Raw genomic sequence first — 13,834 nt, forward strand, 5'->3', positions numbered from 1 at the left:
GTCAACAGACGTAAGTTTTTCTGCTTTGTTTATATAACATTCAGTATAATAAAACAAATATTGCATGTAGTTGAGGGTAACATTGAAATTTTCACCCCTCGAGAAACCATTGTCAACCTCGGCTATGCCACAGTTAACAATGGTTTTCTCAGGGTGAAAATTTTCAATGTTACCCTCAACTACATGCAATATATATACAGTGTTACACTACACCCTACATGTGTACAGAATAGTATGTTGTTAAACTCTTACTGAATTTACTTCTACGCGATGTTCAAAGTTCTCACAAGCATTTAAGTTAGTAATTACACAAGGTTAGTTTGGGACTAAATTAGCCAGACAACATATAAAAATCAGATTGCGTAATATCACTGGAAAGCTTCAAATTCTATTATGGTAAAACGATTATGTTGAAAATTTTAGGTTTAGTCTGTCCAACAAAGCATAATCAAATTATTTGCCCAGTAATCAGGAGAAAATACATTCATTAAGAAACTATGATTCCCCTCCCTCTCCCCCCAACCCCACTCACCCCCACCCAATGCTATCAGAACTATTCCATTACAGAACTATACGTTCCAAGTAAGTTACTGTCAAACTTTAATCCAACTTTGTTAGTGAACACTCATAATGGAATAGAATGTATTCCAGCTTCTTGGACTGATTCACAACTCAGCTAGTGTATAAACTTTAGCTAGATAGAGACCATGAAGAATTTTTGTTTTGCTTCAGACTAGAACGATACTCGGTCATTGGATAAAACATATCACGTGTTTGCCGTCAAATTTTCTGTAGATAATGGGTAGTAAAATTTAGAGATGACACCAGAAAAGTATTTTTGATGTTGAATTGATTGTATTTCTATTGTATATTTATTTCCCCCCACCCCCCACTTCAAAAATGGGGCATAGAAAGGCAGACAGTGGGGTCATTTAAAATCTTCTCAAGAATGACTAGGCCAGAAAAGTTGAGATTTACATGAAAGCTTCCTATCATAAAGTAGATTCAAGTTTGTTCAAATCATGGCCCCAGGGGTAGGATAGGGCCCCTTGTGTGAATTTAAGTTAGTTATGTTGTGACCCATTGGGGTTAGGTTGGGACCATGGGATGGAGTCAAAACTTTTCATGGGAATCTTTACAGGAAGCAGAGATACTACAGGTAATCCGAAATCTCATGATGGCAAGTTAGAAAAAGTGGAGCCATCATTTGATGAACCAGAGGAGAAGTGGGATGAAACGGAGGGAGACAATACTGCTAGCACGTCAGTGTGGGGGGGTATATCACGTGAGCCCATCACATCCCCAGAGCCACCTCAGGCGACCAGCATTATAAGTGAACAGCTGACGTCTGAGAACACTCCCATCACTGCCATGGAGGAACTCCATATTAACACAGACTTCCACACCTACACAAACTTTCAGGTGACTAAGGAGACAACCAGCCCAGTGCTGTCAGTTCATAGTCAGAGAAGTACAGGGAGTAGAAGTTCAGGCTTGGACCCCCATCCTCAGGCTCATAAATCTGTTCTGAAAGGGACTAACCCCCAGCCTGCCCCTAAGGCACCGATGTACCCAGGGAGGTATCCGAGGCCCTTGGAGGATTACGATGAGATGCCCAGTCTGGAACCTTCAGGTCCTCCACCTCTACAGCGAATCCAACAGGATCCACACCTCTTTATTTCTAATTTCCCTTATGGTGAAAGTGACGTAAGTAGTAAGAATGTAATTGGAATATTAGACTGTCTAAGTGGACATGTACTAGAATTACAGAATGCAATACTAATCATATACTATATACAGGGTTATTTTCGCCTTGCTTTTTTTTTCTTTTCTTTTTTTTTTTTTTGCCCTTCTATACTTGCAAACAGTTTCATCTTGTTTTAAATTCTAAGACAAAGAGAGCAAAAAGGGGTGAAAATAAAATAGAGACAAATATTTCCCTGTGTTCAGTACATTTGTAGTGTGATTTCAGACTGTCCTACTTGTCATGAACAGATTTCAGACTGAAAGTATTGCCCTTCTACTCATGTAGGGGCATAAACAATTGATATCATAAAGAGGTCTAAAGAGTTGGCATATTTGACACAATTTCCAGAGTTTGAGATTGATAATCAAAGTAATATGCAAGCATCCCAATATCAGTCAGGGGCATAATACAAACACGTTATTAGAAAAATAATGCATGCAAGTTATCTTTTTGTCACACTGAGTTACCTCTCTTTGGTCCCGTCCTTCATCAAATACTGCACACTCTTTCATTGATTAATAACTCAAACAGGTTATTTTTAAAGAACTTGTTTATGTAATTTTGTTTCAATCCCTCTCACTTCACGCCACTTGCACCACTGATTTTTGCTTGTGCACCAAGACAAAAACAAATGTTTCTTTTATTTAAAACCTTGTTTAATCAAGGAAAAGTATTCAAAGTCTTCGGAAATGTGGGAAAAATTGTTAATTTGTCGATAAAAATTTCACCCAAAAATGTAAATAACACCTCATAATAACAAGTAAAATACTACTAAGCTCCGTCTGCTTCACGACGTCTGCTTCATGTCGTCTGCTTCATGTCATCTGCTTCACGTTGTCTGCTTCATGCCACCAAAAACAATTGTCAATTGGAGTCTGTGCACTACATCTCCTTTTACATCCTGGAATCCCAGAATGCAATATATATCTTTGGGAAATACAAAAAAACAAAAGATTTCAGATGAAGAAAGAGTGTAAAAATTGCACAGTTTTAGTGCCCTAAACTTGTATCTTAGTGAGCTTGGTAAAAAAGTTAGTGTAATCAATGTGGCCACGGGCTTATTGTTTCAAATGTATTTTTTTATTATATTTAGGAGGAGTTGCTAGATTACTTCTCACAATATGGTGCATATGGAATTATAATGAAGAATAGAAATGATCCTAAATTGAGGTAAAACTTTCAGCATATACATATTTTATTATTTCATTTATTTATTCAAGTTTATAATATGGATTGTAAATTCTCCACAAAAACATGCTAAAAAAGTTAAGGTCACTCACTTATGCTTTCAGCACGCGTGCTATGGTGTATGTTGCCAACATTGGGGAAGCAGAAAGAGCTGTCCTGGAGTGCAATCAGATGTTATACAAAGGGAGACGACTTCTGGTCAATATATCTAAATACCTTGGCGACAACACAGTGAATTTCCTGTCTTCATACCATGAGATGGACAACATCAAATGTACTGTAACAGCCACAGGTACGACAAATTTAGGAACTGATTCTTTTGATATTAAAGTTTATGTAGTTTTTTCTATCAGATTGAAGAGTTTCATTAAACACAATTACCTACTTATCAACTTTATATTGTGTTGAAGTGAATCTTAGATTTTATGTGCCCTCTTATAACTTGGTGTAATTATGCTGTGGTCAGTGTGGTGATGTCCATGTGTCATGACCTTGTCTGCATTTCTCGTCTGCAAACTAGTCATTGAATGTCTGTCATAGTCTTGTGAAAGGCTCAATCGCAAAAATTACTCACCGCAAACCAGTTTTCCACAGGTGAATCACAAATGAAAGTAGCCGCGAATAAGTAATTCATGTTCTAGCAATTTGACATATAATAGTGATTTCATGATGTTATTTAGTACTTTAATTCAGGTGTATTTGCGATAGCCAGTAATACAATTTTTTGGATATTTATTCTAAATATATTTCATACATTTTTAAAATGCTGGGAGCAACTTCTGACATATATGTTGTTGGTATGGTATCTACCGGAATGTGGATAACCCTAGTAATTCGATTTGTTGTTAAATCATGGCATGTTTAATTTGAGTATGCTCTCATATTGTAATTTTTGTAATTATACCCACCCATTATATTAAAAAGTGCAGTATGACAGTGCACTTGCTCCCAGCACTTTTCATTCAATAAAAGAATTTTTTATCTCTTATGCGAATATCATTAAAAGTTCAACTGGTATTAACCTGCATATACCTGAACTTTTGCTTATGTTTAGGACCCTTGATGTTTTCTAAAGTGTAAGGTTATGATAAGCTTACATTACGAGAAATTACCATGCTGGAAATGTATGGTAGCTCAGTTGCAGTCAACATATGGGTAGTATTGTTTTGGTGTTTAACTGAAACAATTATTATTATACTTGTGAATTTAAGGTGTAATTTCACCCCAATATTTTGGTACATTTCACTATAGAAGCCCTTTAAAAGCTTTTTGTGTAATGGATTACCCCATGAATTTTAAGGAAAATGTCATTTCCAAGCTGAAGAAGGAAACAGTATTCAAATAGGTGGCCTAGTGTAAAACTGAGAACCACCATCTGAAGAAGCAAACAGTATTGATGCTATGTGAAGCCTAGTGTGAGCTTTCTCCTTATCCCTGGAGTGAGGTTAGGCCAATTCAACTAAATTGATAGATTATCATCCCCTCTCGCCCCTCAAAAATCGGCCCGCCCGAAATTTTTTTATTTTGCGAAACTTGTGATTTCCGGAAAATTTTCATTTCCGACTCCGGTATTTACACTTCTTGTTTACATTTCCGGTTAAGCAATGTGATAAACCACGTGAAGAAAATAGAAATTCCTTACGTTCTTACGGGCGTAAGTGAAAGGAAGGGATAAATGTTCTTCATATCTTGAAGAAGTTTGGTATCCTTCTGTGTTTGGAATCCGTCTGTGAAATAAGCATAGATTGATATCCAATTGGCATTAAATGATGCACTTCTGTTGACAAAAACTCGTTTGTCATTATTATTTTTCTCAGAAAATAAAAATTAAAAAATAAAATCCTCCCACCCGCCCCATACTTTTTGGTGACCCTGGATGATAATCTACTAATTAAATTGAATTGGCCTTAGTGCATGACAGTTATTAAGTATTAGTGGTTGGTTGAGTGACATTCTGTGTTGTAGATGGAAGAACTGCAAAGGTTGACAGGCTCTCTGATGTAGGACCAGGTAAGCACATTAAATTTGCATATATCAATTCAAATTAAAAAAACTGACCTGGATTGGGGGGGGGGGGGGGGGGGGGGGGGGGGCTTATATTTTCTAATATTTTGCTCAAATAATTATTGCTCTAATAAAAGAAAATTCAAAACTCCAGTGTGAATTTTTTCAAGAAATCCAAGCCTGAAAAGGGGTAACATCAGTTCAGCTAAGGCAGGTTTTTTAGGTCACCTGAGTAAACTCAGGTACCACTAATACTGAGTAAACTCAGGTGACCTATTGCAATTGGTTGTCGTCCGTCATCATCCATTGTGCATCTAGCGTTAACAATTGAACATTTTTAACTTCTTAATAACTACCAGTCCAATTCTATTCAAATATAGTATGAAGCATCATTGGGACAAGGGGGACATAAATTTTAAATTTCAGGATTCCAGCACCCCTGGGGCCTTAGGGGCAGGGCAAAAACTGCCCAAAATTGACCAATTTTCAAAAATCTTATCTATAGAACCACACATGTGTAAGAAAAACTAACTGCATGGTGATGTAGAGCAGGAAAGCCTCTACCAAAATTGTAGATTTCATGATCCCCGGGGTAGAGGTTCTGACCCCAGGGCAGGGCCAAACTTGGTACATGTATATACAGTGGAACCCCGTTATTACGTTTTCCATTTTGTCACGATAAAATAACGTAATACCGGGGGCAACGTAATAAACATTCCCAGTGAAATCCGTTAAAAATATCATTTGGAAATTGTATATCGTCCGTTGGTACTCCTTGAAGGGGTGTGAATATATCTTTACTGTTTCTTTGTTTAAAAGACTATGATACTTTGTTTTATTTACATCTTATCTTTAATGTCCGTAATTCTTCATGTTCTTATCCCTTTTCTTTATTTCGGTGTAGGATACATAAGGATGTTTTGATAAACATTGCTTTTTCTGCATTCGTTTGGACCGCCATTTTGTTCAACTTTAAAACAATGCGTTCATGTAAATTTCTCTCAATAACTTGTTCCGGTTCGTATTCAACATTCGTATTAAAAAAATAACAAAACATCGTTTTTATTAAGTTCTCTAATTACACAATACACAACACAATAGAAAAATCCCACCCAAAAAACAACAAAACTATAGACACAAAACGCACACGATACCCAACACTTACACACTTCTCACCAACGATAAACATGCACGGAGAACAATTTAAGCTCAATCCACATAAAAAAAATATGATGCACGAAGATTTCATTTATAACGCTAAATGATGGCACTAAAATCACGTGCGCATCAAGGGATTTTAAAATATTCACTGAAGTAAATGCCGTGCACGAATCGGCCGATAGATTTGTGTATGTATGGACGAGATTTACGAACACCCAAGCTGCATGTCCAAACAACGAACAATTTTTTTAATTGAACACCTTTAGTCACCTATATCCAAGCTGTTACCCAAGCGGTTGTAACATTGCCACGATAAATCTTGTCTTTCTTGTTTGGTACCAAAGCTGTCCGTGAATAGAGTTTTAATAGCGAAGGTAATCACACTATGCTGAACACGCAGGTGGTTGAGAAATTATTTCTTTGATTATCAAAATATGAAAAATAGAGTACAATTTCTAAATAAACATTATTTAATTGTTTATCACTGGCTTCTATACGGGGTATTCAACTGTATTGATGTCGCTAGATCTATCGAAGCGTGATCAGTCAAGCGTCTCTTATCCCCAAACAGACCAGGAAATTTACGTAGTGACTGCCTCAGGCAGTCAAGATGTGAATGGCTTATTATTTTGAGAATCACTATTGAATAATTAGGGGTTTATTACATTTTTGTCGAAATTTTTACAAGGTAATACCGAGTCCCGGCATTTTAGGACAACGTAATAACGAGGTCTATTTTTTATAGGTTTGTTAAGAAATGGTTTTGTGCTTTGTAATTCCAACGTAATATGCGGACTAACGTAATAAAGGGGGAACGTAATAACGGGGTTCCACTGTATAGTGTTTATGTGTAAAACATTTACATGTACATAAAATCTTTAGTGCTATTGATATTAAATTGAAAGTAAATAGATATTTAGAAAGAACAGGTAGTCCTTTACCTAAATTATAAATTTGATGATCCCAGGGGTAGGGATTTTGGTATCAGGGTGTTGCCAAAATGGTCAGTTATTAAATGTGTGAACAATATACATTTTTAACTTGATAACTATCATTCCAATTCTTTTCAAATTTGGTATGAAACATATTTGGAACGAGGGGACATAAACTGACAATTTCAGGATTCCAGTACCCTTGGGTCTTAGGGGCGGGGCAAAAACTGCCCAATATTGGCCAATTTTCAAAATCTTATTCTATAGAACCACACACATGTAAGGAAATCTAAATGCATAGTGATGTAGAGCAGGAAGGCCTCTACCAAAATTGTAGATTTCATGATCCCCGTGGTAGGAGTTCTGACTCCAGGGCGGGGCCAAACTTGGTATATAGTGTTTATGTGTAAAACACTTAAATAACATCTTCTTTTAGTGCAATGGATACTAAACTGAAACTAAATAGAAGAGCAGGTAGTCTTTTACCAAAATTGTAAATTTGATGATCCCCAGACAGTGCTCGAGCTGGGCTTCGCCATTTAATGGCAAATTTTTTTCAAAAATGGCGGGAAAAAAATTAAAGTGGCGAAAATCCCAATTTGTAGTAAATTGTATTTTAAAATCTGTCTTGTGTTTTCCTTTGTCAGTGACACATTATCGCCTGTTTGTTTATGCAGTCAAAATTTGTTTATTCATTCAACGCGTGCGACCGGAAATCTCACGTCGCTCCAGTGCACACAGAGCTGGTCACGAAGGCCAGATAATAGCCTCAGGTAATGTATGGCTGCAAAAGAGTCGTGATTATGTAATAAAGTACATCGGACAGCTGTGTACCCTGCTGTGGTCAATTGTTTAACATTTAAAGTATTATGCATTATCGTGTTATCATCTTCACATTAATGTCACTTCTTAACCACAGAACCGACCGGTAATTAAATTGGCCGTATTATTGTGTATAATATATATACATCAATTGTTTGTTTTTGCGGCCAAGCTCATTGATTACAAGATTTTAATTTTGATGGGTTTGATTTTAGTTCGAAATTTCATAAACAATGCGGTCGGTCACCATTGATATGGACATAGCAATTTTGATAAATAATTTTCTTTGAAGTTCGGTGCGCAACAGTATAAAAATGTTAATCTCATAAGGCCACTGATAAAATATGTTGTGTTTCCGCTAACCCGACCGACCCTAAATTATAGCCCCGACCCTAGAATTTTTTTCCGCTAATTTGAAGAAAAAAAATTCGTCATTTTTCCGGAAAAAATATATTCTCGGTTCTTGGTTTTCTTTTTAGTTAGACATTGAGATGAAGTCATTCAAACGCTTTAACGATGTACAAAATTGCATGGTATTGTGTCAAGCGTTTAAACAACATTGATAATGTTTGTAACTAACAGCATGGCATGATGGTTGACCTAGTACTGTACCTTCATGCTTGCCTCACGCAACGGTGCTTTGACAATTGAAGTTAACAGACGGCCGAAAGACTTTGCCAAGTGTCATGTTTCCATAGAAGACTTTCTTTTGTTCAAATTGCCAACTCCTATGGTGTTTTTATGGAGGTCATGATGCAGAGTGACAGACATTATATAGTGCACTTGAATGTCCAGTCTATCAAATTTGTATGCACATCCATGGTTTCTTCTGCACTGTTCTAACTGAATACACTATGAAAAATGCCACAAATAAAGCAGTGAACGCATCCGAGTTGTTCATGGCTGTTGAGAGCCCCGGGGGGGGGGGGGGGGATGTGCAGACTTTTTTTTTAAAATAAAAATTTATGTCCGGTAAAAAGTGTTAGCTCGAAGAGAGTTGGATCCCATTAGGATAAGTGGGATCTGCCCAGACTGTCTTCCTAACCTTGTTCCATTTAGATTGTGAAAGTACATTCAGAAATGAATTAATAAACTTAAAATATGTTAATGATGTTGATATTTTGGTGATTTTTTAATATTTTTTTTCAAAATCATCTTATTATTTTCCTGTCAAACATATCCAATAGTAGTATTCCCATGACAACCAATCTAAATGTAGAAACAATATAGCTGGTACTTGTATAGCATAGGGGCATAAAGGAGTTAACTTTAATTTGTGTTTTATGCTATATGTTTCATTGAAAAATATTGTTTCTTCTAAAACATCTGGAAATAATCCTCAGCCAATAACAGGTGAAATGCTAAGATTGAAAGTTTACTTGCAATGCAATTTAAGCAAAATTTTATATTGAAAGTATAACATTCAATAGATCATTGAACTTGTTAGAGTTTACAATGTTTTCTTATACTTTGAAAAAATAAAATTAAAAAAAAAAAAAAATTTATTTCCTACCTACCTACCCTATTTTTTTCTGGAACGTTAGCGGAAACTCAACAATTTTTGTCGTTGGCCTAAGACTATGCACCCCATTCTATTTTGACACTAAACTCGTAGCTTCTGACCTAAGTCAGTCTAGAATTAAAAAAATATCATTGTTTGGCTTTACAGTCAACCCCACCTGCTCAAACATCTTATTCTGTCCAAATTGCAAAATCTTCCATCCCAAAATGGAAATTTAATAGGGAATGGTTGAGATACGACTCTAAATTGGGCTTGATGTTTTGTGACATCTGTATTTCGGGCAAAGTACACAATGTTTTCACTGAGGGGTGTAGCATCATGAAGTTTATATTTATATGATTTATTATCTATTTTTGATTTCCATAATATAATTTATCAAAAAACAAATCAACTTCTTAATAATTCAGAAAGAAGTGTTTAGGTATGGTAGGTGGATATGATTAAGTAAAAAACATGTAACTGATTCAAAATGCTAAAATCAGTGTAATGAATAAAATAATACGATGGAAATAATTGTAAAGCATGAGATTATTTGCGCTGCGCCGCACCCCGAAAAAGTGGCGAAAGGGAATTTTGGTCCAGTGGGAGCACTGTCCCCAGAGTAGGGGTTCTGACCCCAGGGTGTGGCCAAACTTGGTATATAGTATTTATGTGTACATGTAAGTTTGTTGATACTGTATAAAATCTAAATGCATATTTAGGAAGTAAGCAGAAAAGGATGGGGGCCGGGGGGAAAAAAAAGGTAAATTTCACAACCCAGGGTTATGATTTTAGGATGGGTCCAAATTGGTCGTATCTTTTGATGTTTTAATGTTAATACATCTATTATTTAAAGCCTTTCATCAGTGTATGCACGTTTGAGGGCAGTGAAGTTTTAAGAGCACATCTTGTTTTATACTGTTGCTGAACATTGGAATTAAGCTTAGATACTTTTTCACTAGTATTCAGGTGACAGATAAGGCCTCGGTTTTCAGATATCCATCGGTTCGGCAGCATTTTCTATGGCACATAGTAATTCAAGTTTCCTGGGAAGATTTTCCATCTGTGGGACGTACATGTACTCTTTCTGACAAATCAGCTTCCTAGTTTTCCGATTTGTTTTTAAAAATCTGAAGAGTTTTCTATTTATGTTGTGTTTTTTGTTGTTGTTTGTTTTCTAAAATGTTTTTATGTTGAAATTGAATAGATTTCAATGTCGTAATAAGTGAAGAATATTTGTAGATGTATTTTGTAAATTGTGTTATATGTTAAAAAGTTAGTGAAATACATGTATTGGATGCTCGTCATGTATTTATAGGAGGAGATGTTAATAGAAAACTCCAGCAGTACTCCAACGAAGCCACCACACAAGGGGAGACCTACACTAGGAGCTGGAACTCCCTAATGCAGACCTACAAAATCGTCATGTCAACTCTACGACTTAAACCATTCAAAATGAGGCCTCAGACCAAAGACATCATCATTTACATCACCTCAGTTTTCGATCAGCATCACTTCTGGGGACAGATTGTGGTAGACGTAAGTCACTGCTGTGGTGAAAATTTAGATGGCCAAAGATTTAGCTCTGTCAACAATAATTTATCTAGTTCAAAAGGGTGAGGTTTTTGTGTGTGAGGATCACCTCGTCCACCATCTCTCGATCCATCTGTCACTCCCTAGATTTCTGAAAGCTGTTAGGGATAGGACTTTGTGTGAAGGTCATTTAGTCTGTAGATTGATTACTTATACCCATGCCTTTCATCTGTATATACATGTATTTATGATGATTACACAAACACTTGCAAGTAACGCATGTTTTTTGGATTTCTCGAGTTTTTATTTTAGTTCACCTGAAGTAAGCTCAAATAAGCTTTTCTGATCAAAATTTGTCTGTTGGCATTGGTGTAAACTTTTCACATTTTCATCTTCTTCTCCAGAACCAATGGGTCAATTTTAACCAAACTTGGATTAAAGCATCCTTGGGTGAAGGGCTTTAAAGTTTGTTCAAATGAAGGACCATGCCCCCTTTAAAGGGGCGATAATCACAAAAATGCAAAAATAGGGTGGGGTCATTTAAAAATCTTCTCAAGAGCCACTGGGCCAGAGGAACTGAAATTTCCATGAAAGATTTCTGACATAGTGCAGATTCAAGTTTCTCATCTTAAAATCATGATTCCAGGGGGTAGCATGGGGCCACAATAGGGGATCAAAGTTGTACATACAAATATATTGGGGAAATCTTTAAAAATCTTCTTCTCAGGAAACACTGAGCCAGAAAAGCTGAGATTTATGTGAAAGCTTCCTGACATAGTGTAGATTCAAGTTTGTTAAAATTATGACCCCCGGGAGTAGGATGGGGCCACAATAGGGGATCAGAGTTTTACATACAAATATATACGGAAAATCTTTAAAAATCTTCTGAAGAATCACTTCTTCGGAAGAATCGCTGGGCCAGAAAAGTGTACATTTACATGAAAGCTTCCTGACATAGTGCAGATTCAAGTTTATTAAAATCATGGCCCCCAGGGGTAGAATGGGGCCACAACAGGATATCAAAGTTTTACATGCGAATATAAATGGAAAATCTTGAAATATGGGCCAAAATGACTTAGGTGAGCGATGTGGCCCATGGACCTTTTGTTTAATACATTTGCCTGAGCAAGCAATTACAAATATCTGAAACTTGACTTTGATAGTTGTGTGATAATTATTAGGAGAATAACCTGAATCTTGAATTTGATAGTTGTGTGATGATTGTTAGGAGACAAGCCTTTATCTTGATTTTGATAATTGTGTCATTATTGTTAGGAGACCAGCTTGAATGCATTGACTGATACAATATGTAGACTCCAGGAAGAAGAGCACAGAATTGGACCAACGAAAGGACTGGGACGCTGTGCTGCACTGTACAAGGAGGAATGGTTCAGGTAAGCTGGGGTTAGATGCAGACCTCTTGTGTTGTACTCCACATTCTGTCACCTTGTACTCCACATTCTGTCACCTTGTACTCCACATTCTGCCACCTCTTGTAATCCACATTCTGTCACCTCTTGTCTTGTACTCCACATTCTGTCACCTGTACTCTACATTCTGTCACCTCTTGTACTCCACATTCTGTCACCTCTTGTACTCCACATTCTGTCACCTGTACTTCACATTCTGTCACCTCTTGTACTCCACATTCTGTCACCTTGTACTCCACATTCTGCCACCTTTATCTTGTAACCACATTCTGCCACCTTTATCTTGTAACCACATTCTGCCACCTCTTGTAACCACATTCTGTCACCTTGTACTCCACATTCTGCCACCTTTTGTACTCCACATTCTGTCACCTTTATCTGGTAACCACATTCTGTCACCTTTATCTGGTAACCACATTCTGCCACCTCTTGTCCTATATGTGTAAGTGACTTACCTTTACAGATCTATTTCATTCAGGATGTGTTATTAGTGAACTTGCATTCATGAAATTTAATTGTGTCTGCGTAGTAAATGCTGTAAACCAACTTTTATTCACAGCTACTTTATTTCGCAATTCACCTGTGGTAAACTGGTTTTCAGTAAGTAATTTTTGTGATCGAGCCTATGACAGACTGGTTTGCAGTAAGTAATTTTTGTGGTCGAGCCTATGACAGACTGGTTCACGATGATGAAGATCTCGCAAAATTTTCTCACATGTGGATAAAAGTTGGTTTACAGTAACCTGGCATGACTTATTTTTTGTTCAGAGCATGGGTCATTGGGGAGAAGGCAAACCACCAACAGGTTGATGTCTTCTTTGTGGATTATGGTAACATATCCACGGTAGACAGAAGAAAGACCAGCCTCACCACACCCTACATCTGGGAGACCAAACCAATACTACAGCCGTTTGTCATATCAGGTAACTGCACAACACGACTGTGCTGTCTGAAACAGCTAGTTAACGTCCTCTGTCTGCTTCTATATTTATTCAGTGTGTACGTGCATTGAGTATAAAGTAAATAGTAAGAACATCAACACAGAGAGTGATACAGAATTATGATAGATTTATACTGTTTCACCTTGGTATGTATAATATAAGGTTCTGTATTAGCTAAAAGTGACTGAAAATTGGAAACCATCTGCATGAGTATCACAGCCATTTTAGACCGGTGCCACTAATTACCCATATTGACTTCATTATTCCAAATTGTCAACCACCAATGTTAATGTAATTTGGATACAACTAGACATATCAAGAGCCGTGTATCTTTATAAGACTTTGTTATTAGCATAATTTCATTAATTTGTGTACTATATTGAATTATTATTTACCAAAATTTATTTTTGAGCCTCTGAATTGTTTTGGGTCATTTATCCTTTCTGGGTATTTAGTGCCACCTGTCAAAAATGACTGTCAAAAGTGAAAGTAGACGAATTTACAATTTTCAGTCACTTGAAGTTGGAGCTACAGATGTATTAAGGAACTCATTTTACGAATTGGGGTAAGGAATT

At 36.6% G+C, this 13,834-nt stretch overlaps 1 protein-coding gene across 3 annotated transcripts in view; it reads left to right on the forward strand.

The window, feature by feature from the left end:
- LOC125649880 (uncharacterized) overlaps positions 1-13,834 on the forward strand; it is a 50,384-nt gene that overhangs the window by 26,816 nt on the left and 9,734 nt on the right. For 2 of the 3 annotated variants that reach the window (XM_048877715.2, XM_048877716.2), the window contains exons 10-16: positions 1,142-1,707; positions 2,841-2,917; positions 3,040-3,227; positions 4,901-4,945; positions 10,674-10,894; positions 12,164-12,282; positions 13,087-13,241. In XM_048877715.2, the coding sequence (XP_048733672.2) occupies positions 1,142-1,707; positions 2,841-2,917; positions 3,040-3,227; positions 4,901-4,945; positions 10,674-10,894; positions 12,164-12,282; positions 13,087-13,241 (1,371 nt within the window). Of the gene's footprint in view, positions 1-1,141; positions 1,708-2,840; positions 2,918-3,039; positions 3,228-4,900; positions 4,946-10,673; positions 10,895-12,163; positions 12,283-13,086; positions 13,242-13,771; positions 13,811-13,834 lie in introns of those variants that run through there. The other variant, XM_048877717.2, reaches the window with a different exon arrangement.

The sequence above is a fragment of the Ostrea edulis genome, chromosome 5, assembly GCF_947568905.1.
Source record: "Ostrea edulis chromosome 5, xbOstEdul1.1, whole genome shotgun sequence".
NCBI lineage: Eukaryota > Metazoa > Mollusca > Bivalvia > Ostreida > Ostreidae > Ostrea > Ostrea edulis.